This window comes from Corvus cornix, chromosome 2 (assembly GCF_000738735.6).
Source record: "Corvus cornix cornix isolate S_Up_H32 chromosome 2, ASM73873v5, whole genome shotgun sequence".
Lineage (NCBI taxonomy): Eukaryota > Metazoa > Chordata > Aves > Passeriformes > Corvidae > Corvus > Corvus cornix.
The window spans coordinates 53,904,034-53,921,264 of record NC_046333.1 but is presented as its reverse complement, the minus strand read 5'-3'; the positions used below and the strand labels follow the sequence as shown (position 1 = coordinate 53,921,264).

Sequence of the window (17,231 nt, the reverse complement as noted above, 5' to 3'; positions counted from 1 at the left end):
AATTTACTTCTAGGGATTGCATTAGGAGCTTTCACGACAAAAAGACAAGACGAGCTCTTTTTTCCATTCTTTCATGTACACGGTCAGCAAGTGACAATTTATTTTCAGACTACTTCTATTCTACAGAAAACTTACCTTTTCTCCCTTGTAGCCAGGAGCTCCCTATTTAAAAATTGAAAAAAAGGAAAAAATCATAGAAGAGAAAGCAAAGGCTTAACATACTGCTAATTTAAGTAGAAAAAGCCCCACTTCCCCAGTAAAGAATTATGTTTCAGAAGTTTAACAATTCACAACAATAAAATATCTCTCTGAAATTGCTAAACATATAATTATCTGCAAATCTAGATGTCTATTTTTTACTCATATATTAGCTGTAAATATGCCACTCAGTTTGCCAGCCTCCTAGTAGATACATGCTGTCATTTAAATGGGACTTTTAAACTGAGTTACTCTTCTACAGGGAGTAGTGTTAATCTTTCTCCAGTGAATCAACAAGAATTCTGAGAATTATCAGTTTTTAGAAGCCACTGAAGGACTATCTAGTGTTTTTAGTAATGACATTTTCAGTTCTGCCTTTGGGATAAATCTAATGCAAGTCAATTCAAAACCACACAGCTTTGAAAGTTCCTTCTTCCAGTAGCATCTCATCTGTATAGTTAAGCACATGGTTAGACTGTTTCTCTTAGTATACATGCTTCTGTAAACCAGGCCTTAGTGTAGGTGCTTTAAATAATTGAATAAAGTAGACATATAAAAAATGAAAATAACATTTTTAGTTCAGAAAATGTGAAAAGACAAAGTATGAGTTAGCACTGTAGTAGTCACATACCTCTTCACCTTTTTCTCCATGATCACCTTTTTGAGCATCACCCTATTGAAAGCAAAGGAATACAACTGAAATATGTATTGCCCTTTCATTTATCTGTATTGCACTAAAACCAAGAACACTGTTAACACTGTTACTATTTACTAATATTCACACTTCCTCCTTCCACAATTAAGGACACATATTTCCTGAACATTAACATAGAAAACTCAACTATTGTCACTGGACAACTGAAATCTTAGTCAATAGAGTGAAGCACTCTGCTCAAGGGATCTGTGTACTGTAAGAAAGCTCTGTGGAACTTAAAGAGCCTTCAGCTATACTCAGACACCTCTGCTGCCAGAGGAGAACTGGAATGATAGGCAGTGTTAACTTGATAGCAGTTTAGTTTTAAATTTTTCTCTCACACTTCTAAAGCAGCTCACTATAAACTAGCAAACCTCAATATTTAGAACTTATTTTAACATACTTTTCCTTTGCTATATTCATACCTATGGTTTGAATAACTGGATAGAAATTTGCTTTATTTCTTTTAAATTCACATTACCTTGTTTCCTTTTGGTCCTGGGTCACCTTTCTCCCCTTTGCCACCAGCACTGCCCTGAAACAAAGCAAGAAAATGTTATTACCATTGTGAGGATAAAATTCACCTGCTTGTCTAAGACCATATCTTAGTGCAAAATCATTCTGGAATAAGCTTTGGTAGAAACCCCTACTGATTCAAGTATGGTACACGTGACACAACATTCATTTAGCTAAACCCACTCTGGTATTATCAGGTATCTACAATTTTTTTTTAAACAATATTCAACGATAAATAGATTTTCTACAGAGCATCTGAAAAATCTAATCAGGAAGGCATTAAAGAAAGCAAACACAGTTCTTCCTTCCCATTTCTCAATTAACCACCACTATCTCATCTTCTCTGCTTAGAAAAAAACAGTACAGAACAGTTAAGGGTCAATACTCAGCAGCCCTAAGGAAAAAATTACTGCACCATTATTACTCTTTGGAGGATCATTACGGTGAGGACTAGAAAGTTTGGTGTACACACATCTGTATATGTAGTTACAACATAATTTTGGATAAAATAACTTAAAAAATCTTGGATCTAAAATTTTAAATTGCAAACAGAGGTTCAGATGCACGTTATCCAAATGCACATTATCCACAAGGATTGAATGATAGGCCCTGGTGTCATAATCTAACTGTATGGTTGATTGGTTAGAGTCTAGGGAGAAAGATAAAAACCTCTGAATGCACCTTGCTTGTCTCTGGGGGAGATATTAAAGTCAGAAAAATTATCAGAGAACACCCACCATCTGAACTCACACTTTTCTGTTCCTTACCAGAGCCAAGAAACATGTCCTGAAGTGTCACAAGAGAAAAGAGAGTGTTGGAGGCAGAGTTTTAGATCTTTCCTCATACAGCCCACTACCTTCAAACTTTTGAACCTTTACTCCTCACAAAAATAGAAGTTGCTGCTGGATGAAAACCTTTGTCTACTGGACCTTTCCTTCCCCACTGCAAGATTCAAGAATAACTTTTTCATTTGGGCTCCAAAATCATGTACTTATTTATCCACAGTGTTTTATTACCCAATAATAGAAATACATTTTCAAGATACTATCTGATTATGGATAGATTTTTTTTCTGAGCTCTTTTAACAGTGGCCTTTCACTACCAACTTCATATGCTACAACAAATCAATCTTTTTGCAGTATGCGCACAGCTAATGTCTTGGTTTTTACATAGTTTACATAGTAACCAACTGAAGTACTGTGCAGTATTGATTTTGATTAAAATTCAAATTCTTGAGCCTATTCAAATGAATGAATACTTACAGAATCACCTTTGTCTCCTTTTACTCCCTTTTCACACTCGCAGATCTTCTGCACACACTACAAGGTTAATAGAAAGATAAAGCAGTATGTTTTTCAAATATATTATTTCAAAATTTTAAAGTGAAAGTTTTGGTTTTGCCTAGCCAGAGACTAAAGAACATAAAAGTGGAATAATAGGAAATAAAAGATGTTCTAATACATTTATTTCTCATATAATCAACATTAAACTTCCATATAGAGCAACAAAAATCTGTTACTTGCTTTGTTTATAACAAAAATAAATCTCTCACTGTAGTGACTGTAGTTACTGTAATAATTACAAATGTTTAAGATAACATATACACAGTACACAGCACTGTGAAACCTTATATAAATTTTGAATCATTTTGACATTGTTATTGTTTTCTAACGAGACCACAAATTAACTTGCGTATCTTGCATTAAACATATTCCACTGCTGTAGGAAGAGTTCTTTATGTCTTACTGTTGATACTACTCACTAATGAGCTAACATCATAGATTTCTCAGGAAAAGGGACAGAAGAAATGGAGGAAAGTTAAAATAAAAGCAACCATGGTCAGAAAATTTACCCAGAGATGGAAGGCTGATTAATCCTCAAGTATTGTTGCATTATAGAAGAAGCAGACTTTGGGAAGTCTAGTGTCAATAACAGTAATCAAACACAAAGCTCAAAAACCCTACCTGCTTCTGTAGCAAGGCTTCCTGAAAATAAAATAAAACAAAAATATTACTTTCATATAGATATGATTTAATTTAACAGAGTACTAATTTTTCCCCTCTAGTTTACAGAATTTCCAAAGTGAATGGTAGAGATACCTTCATCCCTCATTCCTTCCTCAAAGGGGTAAGAACCAGTCTGTGCAACTATTCATAGAGAAAAGGGTTCTGGGTAGAAAGAGAGGGTTATTCCATGTGACCCAATGATCAGAAAACACATGAGAAGTAATGGGATAGCTAAACAGACAGTATCAAGGTGCAGGGCTAACAACAGGGACCATGAAAAGACTTCCTAATCTAAGGCCTTCCCATGGAAAGCCCTACAAACAGAATATGTAGGGGAAGGACTCAGTGACTATGCATGAGATCAAGCTACCTTCTGAAGTGTTTTCATTTGCTCAGAGACACACTCTGTGTGCTGGGAAACACAGCTGGGAAACACAATAACAGCTGAGCTGTTATTGTCCAAGCACGTAATTCCTTGGAGGGGGGCTGGGAAAAGGAAGCTCCAGCTGCCCTGACTCCTGCTGTAGCAGAGAAGGCACCACAAAACCCTCTGCACTGTCTTCAGGGCTTACCTAACCAAAGTCAAATGAAATCTGCCATGGGTAGACACGTGACAAGAATAACATCAGCATAACTTACCAGTTCCAATGCTACATCAGCTACCAGGTTCTCATCATCCAGGGATAGCACATGTTTAGAGGATGAATCACCAGATACCATGCGCAATTTTCCTTCTTGGACTGTTTTCTTAGAAAGGCCAATGGTAAAAAAATGTATTCCAAGACTTCTGGCTGTTGTGGCTATACCCTGTACATTAGGGCTGTTTGGATGATCCACACCATCAGTCATCAAAAAAGCCACTTTTACACTTCTCTTACGACTTTCAGTTTTAAACAGCTGAGTGGCATTTGAAACTGCATAATAGGAGTAAGTGCCATGGCCAATAAGGCCCAGAGAATTGATTTTCTGCTTAAAATTCTGGACATTTTTCCAGGCTGTAAAGGGATGATCAATGCTGACTGTGCTGCTGAACTGCATACCTGCTAGTTTAACATTATACATGTGGGACTTAACTGGCTTCATCTCGAAAATGCTGTCAGTTATGTTTCCAACAAAATTCTTCTGTAAATCAAACAACTGATTTTTGGCACTTTCTGAACTGTCCAAGATAAAGACTATATCAATGAGACACATATCACCTGTAATGGAACAAGAAAGTTAAATCTATGAATGATGGGAACACCTGCACAACAGATTTCAGATAATTCTCTGCAAAAATTATTTTCCCAAAGATTCCTCTGTCTTCCCAGTAAAAATTCTAAGGATAAATTTCACTGTAAAATCCCAGAAATTCTAATGCAAACTGTCAAGTTAGCGTCTTCATGGGATTGTTTTAGTATTTTAGTTGATATTGTATACAAAATTTTCTACATGCAATTTAAAACAAAAAGTCAGGTTTCTTATAATTTCTGTTAAGAGATATGCATGTCCATGAAAATCACTGATTAAACTGGAATCCATGCCCAAGTAGTCACAAAGTATTTTCCAGCCCTGATAATCAAAAGAAACATTTTACATATTCACATGAAAGTTATCAATTACTAAATAATTATGCTAAAATGCATGGATACCTGCAACACGGTCAACCAGAAACTTTAAGAAAATGGTTTTACCTTCATCTTTTGGCATGGGAGAGTAAATATTCTTTCCTTTCTTTCTGTTTTGCCCATGTACTACCTGGTTTGTTATCATAGCCAGAAGTATAAAGCAAAGGAAAAGACATTTTTTCCTCATAGTGACTTTCCTCCCAGTTAGACAACTTTTCCTTCCTGTTAAAAGTAAAAAGTAAAAAGTATGTGAATACTTCATTAATAGAAGCAAATAAATAAATACAGATACTTTAAATACATCTTTGTGGGAAGCATGTGCTGGAGAACATATACAGAAAACAATTCTATAAGTCACTGTGTAGCTAATTTAAGCACAGTAACCAGCACTACCTCAACTCTAGCTCACATGTATAGTAGAACCTGTTTCATTACAGAAGAAATATGGGTATAACCCAGGATTGCCTTTTTGTTCTTAACAAAAAGTCATTTGAATAGCTAACAAAAAAAGGTTAAATGAATTGTTACTCTATTTATTAGGAATAAACAAAGATCTGGGTATTTTGGGATACAGATATATTACCTAGGTCTGGAGCATCTGTATGAACAACTTATTCCTCTAAGAAACAGTGGCTAAGTAATGAAATTCAGTATGTTAATATATTATTAACATTACATGGCTATTACAGAATATGTGCAATATTTTTCATAAAGACAGTATTCTACTATAGGAGAAAGTTTCACGAAGGATGTCTGGACTTCAGGCGGCTCTCTTAAAAGCTGTTTATTGCATAGGTGAAGTTACAGCATTTCAGGGAGTGGGTATCCAGAGCCAGCCCTACAGCTGCCAGCTCCAGCTGTAGGCATACCTGAAGCCCCTTTCTGTTCAAGTTACAAAGCACTTTATACTTTTCTTTGCAGAGTATCTTAACACATAACAACCAATAAACACCATACACAATACCTTTACATTTGCCTATAGCCTATCATAACTACTACCATCACCATATTACAGTCATTATTATCCAATCACAAGAGTAAGTAAGTTACAATTTAAGCTTACAATGGAGAATTCTCAGACCTCTCTTTTTCTTCCTACATCGACATTTCTTGTTTGCCTGCCATATCTCTCTTTTTGGTAAAGACATGTTCTCTATTTACTTATGCTCTTCTTGAGCATAAGTAATATTATTTACTTGGTGAAAAACATGTCTTTGTTTGTAGTCACATACCTTTGTCCTACTCCTAAAAATCTCCTTCCGACTCATCTCCAACCTTTTCCTTCTCAGTTATTCAGTGGTCAGTGTTTCAGCAAAACATCTTTTACTCTATATCAAAACTTGCTTCCATTTCTACCTCATCCTCAGTTTCTACATTCAGAGATCTTTCTGCCAAGCCTACATGTCTGTGAAACTTTCTTACCAAACTTTCATCCTCCCCAACATTCTACTCTAATGAGAATATACTGATAAAATGAAAATTAGAACATTTAAATCAGCGATTCAACATATTTCTAGAGTACACTGAAATATATTAAAACTGATTTACAAAAAAAAGCCTGTATTTTATAAAAATTCATTTTAAATATCAATAACAACAAAGACAATATGTTAAATGTAAAAATCCTTCCTAAATCCTCTTTTCAAGTCCATCAAGCAGTCACATATACAGAAACCGTAAGTCCAGTCCTCTAAAAACAAAAAGGAAATAACAAAGCCTCTTACCTTTGAAGGCATTCAGAAAGCAAATTGTGGATTGAAGAAGTTTTCAGCGTAGAAAATATGTCCTGTAGGTCATACTGGAAAATATGTTTTGTTTACCAAAATAAAGCAATCTACAAATAAATAGCCTATCCACTTGTAAATGGCTCTATCTTGCATGTAGATGTTTTATCTTTTATTGCTGCTGTTTAGTTGGCCAAAGTTTAAATGAAGATCATCAGGCACTTGGCCAGGGCTGAGCAAGAGACCAAGACATTTTATTAGAAGGGACAGTGTTAGTCTGGGACCACAAGTGTTTTTCCATCTTAAGTAACTGTACTTTTACATTAAAAAAAAAAACAACACTTTTAGGCAACCTACATCTTTACCCTTCACTCTGCCAGTCACATGTCTTCACCTTGTCTGTGTTAATGTTGCAGCACTGGCTAGATCAGAGATATGAGAGCAGTACATCACTTGCAGGCTAGAACTGAAGTCTGACCTGATGGTTTTGACAGTCTGCAGGACTCAAAGGTGGTAACTGCATTAGCAATTACAATAATAAAAGACAACTTAAAAAAAAAAAAATTCTTCTTGAGCTGGTTTCCTCAGAAATTCTTTCTGCTTTTTAAATCCTCTGAGGGATCAGACACAGATAGGATATCTGAAAGGTGATGGGTCATTTAGGTAGCTTTCAGAATGTTGCACGGAAATTATATTTGTTCTATGTACTGGCATGCTTCAGAGTAAAGTTGTGTTATCACAGTGTTAAGTTAAAAAATGGGGTGAGAGAAAGTACGCAATGATGAGTCTCAAGGAATCATAACATGCCCTGAGGGAGTTAAGTACAAATGCCCAGCAGAAGGTTAGCAGACACCCCCTAGACAGGCACTGCCTACCAGGCAAGAAATCCCTCAGCACCTTGGTCACAGGGCAGAAACATAGAACATCCTGAGCTGTTAGGGACCCACAAGAATCATCTAGTCCAACTCCTAGCCCTGCATATGCCAAAATGAAAAATCACACCATGTGTCCGAAGGAGTTGTCCAAATGCTTCTTGAACTCTTACAGGTTTAGTGTGTGACCACTTTCCTGGGGAGCCTGTTCCAGTGCCTGTTCCTGGCTGCCAGGACACACTGTCAACTCATGTTCACCTTGCCATCAACCAGGACCTCTAGAGCCCTTTCCAGCCTCTCATTCATCAGTCTGTCCATACATACAAGGTTGTCCTGTCCCAGGTGCTGAATCTGGGACTTACCCATGTTAAACTTTATACAATTGGTGACTGCCCAGCCATCTAATTTGTCAAGGTATCTCTGCAGGGCCTCTCTGATGGAGTCAACAGCACCTCCCAATTTAGTATAATAAGCAAATTTACTTAGTATACCTTATAGACCTGTGTCCCAGTCATTTATGAAGATGTTGAAGAGCACAGGGCCGAGGATGGAGCCCTGTGGAACCCCACTAGTGACAGGTTGCCAGTCTGATGTCACCCCACTCACTGTAAACCTGTGCCCGACCCCTGAGCCACTTGCTCACCCATCATGTGATGTGTTTATCCAGCTGTGTGATGGACATTTTGTTCAGAAGGATGTTGTGAGAGACAGTATAAAAAACTTCACTGAAATCCAAAAAGATTATATCAACTGGCTTCCTTTGATCAACTAGGTGGGTTACCTTGTCATAAAAGGAAATTAACTTTGACAAGCAGGACTTTTCCCTCATTAAGCCATGCTAGCTGTGACCGATGATGACTGTATTGTCCTTCAGGAGTTTTTCACTACCTCCCAGAACAATCCTATCCATAATTTTACCAGGCACTGATGTGAGACTGACACACCTGTAGTTACCAGGGTCTTCCGTCTTGCTCTTCTTGAAATTTCCCAGCTTCCAGACAGCTGAAACCTCTCCAGATTCCAAAGACCATTAAAAAACCATTGAGTGAGGTCTCACAATGACATCATCCCTTTGAGTACCCTAGGATGAATCCCACCAGGCCCTACAGACTCAGCAAAATCCAGCTGGAGCAGAAAATCCCATTCTAGTTCAGGGTTGGCTGGGATATGTTGAGTAGGAGCTTGTAAGTAAGCCAAGTACATTAAGCTTTTAAGTGAGCAGAGGACATTTCCTGCTGATTTCGTTAAAATGTTGGTGAAAGGGAAAGAATAGGGAGGAAAAAAATAAGGCACCACTGACCAATGAACATAAAGAAAGTATCTGTCTTCATTAAGGTCAGTAGAAACATCCTTCATGTAGCCTGGGTGCAAGGTCTCATGTATTGATAGACTACAAACACTTTCTTAAGCACTCACTTTCTGCTTCTCCAAGGGTGTATACCTTTATAAAGAGACATTCAGCTAGAAATCCACCTTTGCAAATGCCATTATTTATTCATGTGTGCTGTGAGCCATGAGCATGATGGCATATGTAACTTTAACCAAATTAAAGGGTGAGACAACTCATACTAAGGAACTCAAAGAGACCTTAGCTCTTAGTAAAGACGGAGATAACACTAATCTGTTTGTGTTGCTGTTTTTGGCTGGGGTAGAGTTGATTTTGCCCACAGTAGCTGGTATGGGGCTGTTTTGGATTCATGCTGGAAAAAGTGTTGATAATTCAGAGATATTTCAGCTGTTGCTGAGTAGTCCTTACACAGGGTCAAGGCGTTTTCTGCTCCTCATTTCACCCCAGCAGGGAGTGGGCTGCAGATGCACAAGGAGTTGGTAGGGGACGCAGCCAGGACAGCTGACCCCAGCTGACCCAAGGGATATCTCAGACCATATGCCGTCATGATCAGGATATAAAGCTGAAGGATGCTTGTTTGGGGGGCCACTACTCAGAGACAGGGTGGGGATGTGCCAGCTCGTGGTGAGCAATTGTTTTCATTCACATCATTTGTCTTTCTTGGGTTTTATTTCTCTTTGCTATTTTCCTTTTCATTACAATATTATTACTGTTATTAGTTAAAAAAATTAATTGGTTAATTGGTTGAAAAAAAATATTAAACTGTTCTTCTCTCAACCCATGTGTTTTATTATTTTTACCCTTCCAATTCCATTCCTCCCATCCTGATGAGGGTGGAGAATAAGCAAGAGGCTGCGCAGTGCTTAGTTGCTGGCCGGGGTTAAGCCACGACAGGTTGCATGTGAGAGCTGTACCTTTGCCCTACAACTGTACGAAGTACCATTCCTACACAGAATTGTCAGTCTGTTCACACTCTGTTAACATGAAGTGTACTGAAGGAATATGCTGCTAACAGAAAAAATCCTACCCACCAACACTGCTCACCCTCTTCACCCAGTTCAAGTGAGGAAGGATCTGCTGGCCCAGCAGTTGCACCCTCATTCTAAAGGGCCTCCTTCCTATAAACCTCTACATCGTCTCCTGTCAAATACATGTCATCTTTATTGAGGCTAACTGCCCTCATTAAGTAAATATTGCCTTCATTACACACATGGAAAACAAAGAGTTTCAATGGAATACAATATTTTACACTAAATATCTGTTAATACATTAACATTTACATTAAATATCTGTATAAATGATAAATATTGTCAGCACCCAGTGTCTGTTGTATTTGAGACATTGGTGATAATTAAACACTTAATTAGCAACAAATTAGTCACAAGATCACTTGTACTGTTTACCTACTTATTCTCACCCTTATGCATGCTTAGACCAAGACTGCAAACAGCCAATCGGATCAACAGCTATGGAAAAAAAATGCTTTTTCCAGCAGTTGGCAAGGTTTATCTGCACTATGTGCCAAAACAGAACTGAATGAATGGATTTCCAGATGTGTTCAAAGATTTCTCACTTTTTTTTGGGACCTGCAAACATGACTCTCATCTGGCAGAGATCAGAAAATGTTAACACTTAGAATTTTTAGACATAACAATGTGACTAGTCAAATATACATGTACCATGGTAGTTCTGATGCACATGATGTATTTGGACAATAATAGGGTCAAATTTAGTTGTATTTCTCTGGCTAGAACATCCATAAATCTGTTACATGTTGGTCTGTAACTTGTCTCTGGGAACAGCCTAAGCTCTTCTTCACTTCTTACTGTGTCTTGGAAGTCCAGTAAGAATCTTGACAGTTCCACAACAGGATTGTTGATTTACAATTCAGAGCTTTTTTTTTTTTTCACTAGTCTTGTTAGTATATATTTTCGTGGCTTTGTATTCACTTAGAAATCAAATCTGATGGAAGTAATGACTCCAGATTTACAGCGTTGTTTTTAACAGTAATACTTCTTGCAAAACTTTTTAGTACAGAAGTGTTCCAATGGCTACCCAGAACCACATGCTCTGAACTAGATGCTCAGCACATTCAGCTTCCAGGACTACTGAATCTGTCTAAATGCACCCATTACATGACCATACTAAAGCTCTAGTCTGCAACACAAAGTTTTATCTGTACAACTCATTTTATGTTGCTAGTGACATTTCAAGTTAAAAAGCCTTTAGTTCCTGCATACATGCTAAGTCATCTCTTCTACTGGAAAAAATAGTGTATAACTTTTGTTCCTGGTACATACCTTCCCTCCTTGAATACTTCCTGCTATTCTCATTACTGAAACTCAAAAATGGTAAAGAAGAAATGAAAAGAGAGAGTTGACAAAGATAAGAGAGAGCTTCTATATGAAGACAGACAAAGTAAATTATGATTCTGTTGCTTGAAAAGCCACAGCTAAATGAGAATGTGATACAGATGTATACAAGTAGTACAAGTAGTAAAAAACGTGACTATTCTAGAGCACATGAATGTAAAATGTCAGAGGACTTACACTATGGGTCAGGTTGTTCGATGATACTGAATCACTCCAAACTGAGCCTAGAGACACTTCTGAGATAGAGTCAGAGAAGCGGGCATTTGCTTTATTCAGCGCTGGGTGCTTGGGGGATGGCTCCTCCTAGCATGAATGCCAAGCACACAGTAACTTACAATATATGGTTGCATTTCATGCATATTCATTACATTTCTTAGAAAAGGGGTGGTTATGCAAGTAATTTCTTAGAACTCACTATGATCATTAGCATACACGACGCGCAGACTCAGTGCACTCTGGTGGTCGCACCAAGGAAGGCTCGAAGTCTTCCTCTGTGGTCGTTCTGGTGAAGGCCAGCAATCTTCCTCACAATGCACTTTTCACCCCTTGCTGCAGAGCATGTACAGTTATGGTTTCGCTGCCTCTGCAGTTTCTTGGCAAGCTCCAGCTGCTTTTTGTCTCTTCGACTATCTTTCTACTGTACAACATTCTGCTTCCTAAGTTTGTGGTTAGTGCCTGCTAACCTCTAACATTTGCTACTATATCTCTAATGTCTACACAAGTACAATGATTTTAACCCTTTCAATATCAATGAAAACTCACTGCCTTAAATTTATATTTTTTCCCCTGGTGCACTCTTCACTCAATAAGAAGGTGAATAATTACTATAAAGAATACTAGATTTTTTTTCTCTGGCTAGGAGACACTAATAGGTGAAATTTGAAATAAATATTTTAAACAGCTTTTAAAAATCACTGCTCCTAGTACTAGATGTGTCTTAATTCAGTGCCGTTGTTATTCACACACTGTGTTAGCAAAGTTGTGATTATCTGCCTTCTTAAAACCAGACTGCAGTAAGTGTATCAAAAGGATCATTTAGTTGCTGAATATTTATGCAATGAAGATATTTATGCTATTTAAATCCTGCCCTCTGGTGTATCTACATGATAATGCATAATGATAGTAATGACAGTACTTCATACTGGGCAACTCATTCAGCATTTAATCATTTATACACACCTAGTAAAGGAGGCTACTGTCTGGGCAAAAGATTTGTGCCCTTGTAATAGAAGGTGGAAGCTAAAGACTAAGCTATCAAAAGACTAAGATACAACACTTTGAGGAGGGAGGATATCTCCTGGAAGAATTGGTATTACTCCTTAGTTCCTACCTGATCCTGAGATTCTAAATACTCATTTCACACATTCCTCTCTTTTAGATACCCAGATTGAGATCACCAGTATGATGCCTTAGGTTTTAACTTTCATATTTTTCAAATCCTGTACTGCCTAGTGTGTAACTCTGAAGTTTCTTGTAGCCTGTTAACTTCTGCTCTCTCATGCTAGGTAGCGATATCAAAGCCTCTCCAGGCCTGCTCTCCAAGGACACTCAGACTGTCCTAGGCCCAAAATGTGTAAACCAAAAGTCTCTGAAAGGGGGGCAAGCTGAGGGGAATTACATCATTAAACTGAAGCTTTAATTGGAGAATTAACCCTGATGTGCAAATGAACCAAACTTATGAAAGTGTGAAGAACTCGTGACCTGTTGTCCAACTTGGGGTCTATTTTGGCAGTAGCCTCTGGCTCCCCAGGGTGTACCTTTGAAGGCCTTTCAAATAAATACCTACCTTTATTCCCTTACTCTTGTCTAATCTCTGTTTTTAGGGTGGCCTCTTCAGGCATCAAGTACATCACATGGATCTTCTGAGTACTGCAAAGTTAATAAAAGCTAAAAGTGAATGTACTGGCAAGGCAGTATGAACTGCTGAAGTAAGTACAGTTCTAGGTTGTCAGAGAAGTGAAATGACAGTCTTGTTGCATCACTTATGTAGCACTGGCCTGAGAAGTGTTTTGCATTAGTACAAAGGTAAATTATTACTTACATTTGTAAGTAAACGGAGCAAGGATTAAAACAGTAACTGCTTAAAACAGATTCACTTTACTTCCTGACAGTCCCGTTCCTGAAATTCCAGTCCTGTTTGGACCAGGCTCACTTTGTTGTCCCTAAGAAAAAGACAAACACATACCCCCCACCCCCAAAAAAGAAAAAAAAACCAATAAAACCAAACCAAACCAAAAACCACAAAACCCACAACACCAAAAGACTTCCAAAACTCCAACTTAGAATTATTTGTGTAAATGTTTTACTTCACTGATGGCTTAAAGCAAAGATGGCCAAATGTGCAGCCATTACAGGATCCATTGTGTAGCCACTTTGTGGCTACAAGAAATTGACGGTTTGAATAAGGGCTTTGGTCAGCAACATGGAATATTGTTAAAATACAGCATATTTCATTTTCAAATTCTTTAAACAACCCTTTGTAAATCCTCTATGTTTCTGGTTATCATAACATATGATACAGCTCAAAAGGAGTTCTCTAACAGCCTACAGTGAGCAAAACTGAAGAGTTACCTTTTATTTAATGAGTTTCCCTAGAAGAATATGAGCTCTAACATATAGAAAGCCTGGTCCTCTGTCACATATATCTCCTGCTCTATCCTTCTAAAATCAGTATTTTTTTCACAGGTTACCTTTGGACTTTGAACACTCAAACTTTGTGATCCCTTTCATCCAGCTATTCTTTCAGGAGCCTGGATACCCTAAAAAGATTAGCTAGGACATTAATTTCTAAACTTCCACAGATCAGTTTTCCAATTAATAAAATGAAGTCGTTATCTTCAAAAGAAAACAAATGTGCCTGTGAAATTCTTGCTGTATTTATTTCAATTTCCCCTGCTCACATTTCTACACATCCCACTGAATAACAAGTACAGCAACCACCACTAATACTAATGAAGTAAGTGAAACTGGGAGTTTTTTCAGTCTTATCCAAGCCTGTGCAGTTGACAAAGGCCATTCTGCCATCAAAAGAAGAGTCACCTTCCTTACTTAAAAGGCTTTTTATTTTGAATGCCTCAATTAATGAATGACCAAAGTGAAAGACCTGGTGGGCCAACTGGACCTACTGGATCCTCTCAGCCTTTTTCACCCTGAAAATATATGGCATTTGAATACAGTAACTTGCATTGTGTTTTTAACGTGAAATTGTATAAAATTAAGTGATAATCCCAACATACACAAAGAACAAAAGTATGATCTGTGCAAACAAAAGAATTTTCAGTAGAAATACTAAAGCCTGGAGGAAACAGTCTTGCAACCTGTGCCCAAAACTTCAGCAATCATGCTGCTGAATCTGTATAATTTAGAATCTTTTTAAAGAGACATGTATTTTACGTAGACTGAGAAGTATGAACTCCAGCTTCAAACGTCCTATGTATAGAATACTTTCATCTCTTACCAAAAATCAGATAAAGCAATACTACTGGGTATGCATTATGGCATGGAGGAGTACAACACTACATCTGAAACAGTCTGCTAGGCTCCATTAAGCAACAGCTTCTGCAAGTTTAAGTAACCATAATCCAAACAAGTACTAATGTTAAAAATAGCAATGACAGAATATATACTTTTTTCTTTTTCTGTAAAGGGAGGAGCAGCAGTAGACTTAAATAACTAAATTAGTATTTGACATGTCTTTAAAAATCAGTGTTAACATCGCATTGCAATAGACAAAAAAAAACCTCTGGCAGTATTTAGGTGTTTCTGCATTCCTGAAAGGATTTAGCCATTTTGGCTAGTTCCTGTAGCCAGACATGACACAAATACAACAAATCTCAGAGATTAACATAAACTAAATGAAAAGCCAGCCTTCCAGGAATCAAATATGAAAAAGCATAACAAAGTTGTAGGGAAAAAAGAGCTTCCAGTTAATATCTCAAAAAATATTAACTAACCATGGTATACCTTGATCTCTTACGAATTTTAACATATCTTTAAAGAAGAAAATAAGCTCAAAATGGAGCTTCCACTGTACAAAGTCTTTACATGATCAAAAATTCTTGACGAACTCAGAGACTTGTACATAGAGCAAACTTGGAATATTTTGCAGTCAGAACAAAAAAGAAAAGAAAATACATCATCCATGAAGATAAATTGCTGAAAATAGTTCAAAATGTAACTGCATAAAAACAATTGTCACATATAAATTCACATTAGAAAAAAGCAGATCTTACAAGGAATATCACAGGGACTGATCACAAATGTGTGCAATGCCTGAGAGGTCAAAAAATGTAGGATTAAAATGAGACTTGATGAAAGTCAAGCTGAGTTAGATCCTTAATGATTTGGGGGTTTAAATGTGTAAGTTTATTTTACCATATCAGTTGCAAGGAATAAGGAAATATAAAAAGCAGCTGTTATGCAATGGTGATGAAGAGATTAAAAATTAGGTACAACCTCAAAACTAAGAAAATATTGTGTATTATTTACAAATAAAGATGCTGCTATTGGACAAAGATACAAATGTGGAGACAGCTACATGCAAATGGAAAGGATAAATCAGAGCATGGAAAACAGAAGCAAAGATCCAAGAGTTTAAAAGGTTCAGAAACATTAGAGGAATTCACAACCTCACTCATGAAATACTGCTGCAGTATTTATTTTGAGATCAACATAGAAAATATAATTTCTGCGTGTGGTAGAATGATCAAATAGAAAACATCTATGTCCCAACAGTTCATGTGATCTGGGACACAGTGGTCTCTCAGGCAGTAACAGTCTTTTGCATTCTGAAACACCAAATAGCTCTTTTGTTTCTATTAACTTACTTTGCACCTGCCATTGTAGTAGCAGCATTTACTGGTTCAAAATATAATATTTCATTTTTAAATTTCTCTGAATATTTCTTGTGCCAAAGACACAGGAAGTACCTCTTCTGTAGCTTGTGTATTTGTTAATTGTGTATCTGGACCATCATTAGGACTCAAGAAATGAGTAAGATGTCTGACAGTTCAGCTGCTGATGTCAGTTAAGCTGCTGATTCTCTAGTACCTAAAAAACTTACTCTTAGAATCAAAGTTAGATGATGTGATTACTGCAAGTATTAACTACATTTATAAACTGAACTCCCATACTTTCCCATGGAAATATGTTAGGAACACACAAACTGAATTTCATCTTTGTTATAAAAAGAACCTCCAGGTGATTATTTGAAACAGATGTGAAAAAGCCACTATGTTCCACTTCAACAGCAGCAGAGGAAATGGAATGATGAAAATGAAACAGATAAGCATGAAAATCCAGGCTGCCAATTTTTCCTTTGATATATGACAGACTACTTAATCTGAATTACTTTTCATTTTTCCACATATTTGGCCTATTTTATTTATTAAAACAACTGCTGAGCTCTTAAAGATTACTGTTACTAAGGAAAAAAACAACTGTTCTATGAGGAAAAGTGCTCTTAAAATGGAAGGAATATTACAATGAAATCTAAGACAACTAGGTGTTGCACCATTACATGACATTTGTGGCTTAAATTAATGAACCCTGTGAAAATTTAACACATAAAATGTAGCTCTTTGGATAACACAAATTCTCCACTATGCTTAGAGACAAGAAAAAAGACAACAGACATTTACACAAATCATGTTCAAACACATTTTTAAACTAAAGGCACTGAATACATGGAGATTATTGAAAAGATGGAGGAACAACGGTTTATCATACATTTTCTTTAAAATGTTTTGCTAAGTTATAAAAAACATTGGAAAGGCCAATAAAAATTATATGCCATAATTCAAAAGAGAAAGTAGGAAAATATTCAATAAGGAAGCCAAAGTATATGCATTTCCTTTCTTTTATGAGAAAAGAAGCAAGAGAAGCAGTAAGGAACT

General features: G+C 36.9%; 1 protein-coding gene across 1 annotated transcript in view; it reads right to left on the bottom strand.

Moving 5' to 3' along the window:
* Positions 1–11,844, bottom strand: part of COL28A1 (collagen type XXVIII alpha 1 chain) — a 67,633-nt gene extending 55,789 nt beyond the window's left edge. Inside the window, exons 1-10 of the mRNA XM_010399127.4 lie at positions 11,753–11,844; positions 11,515–11,640; positions 6,746–6,819; positions 5,088–5,243; positions 4,054–4,613; positions 3,373–3,393; positions 2,671–2,727; positions 1,374–1,427; positions 830–871; positions 136–162 (exon numbers count right to left, since the gene is read on the bottom strand). Coding sequence (XP_010397429.1) covers positions 136–162; positions 830–871; positions 1,374–1,427; positions 2,671–2,727; positions 3,373–3,393; positions 4,054–4,613; positions 5,088–5,208 — 882 coding nt within the window. The 5' untranslated portion in view covers positions 5,209–5,243; positions 6,746–6,819; positions 11,515–11,640; positions 11,753–11,844. The remainder of the gene's footprint in view (positions 1–135; positions 163–829; positions 872–1,373; positions 1,428–2,670; positions 2,728–3,372; positions 3,394–4,053; positions 4,614–5,087; positions 5,244–6,745; positions 6,820–11,514; positions 11,641–11,752) is intronic.
* Between the last annotated feature and the right edge of the window lie 5,387 nt (positions 11,845–17,231).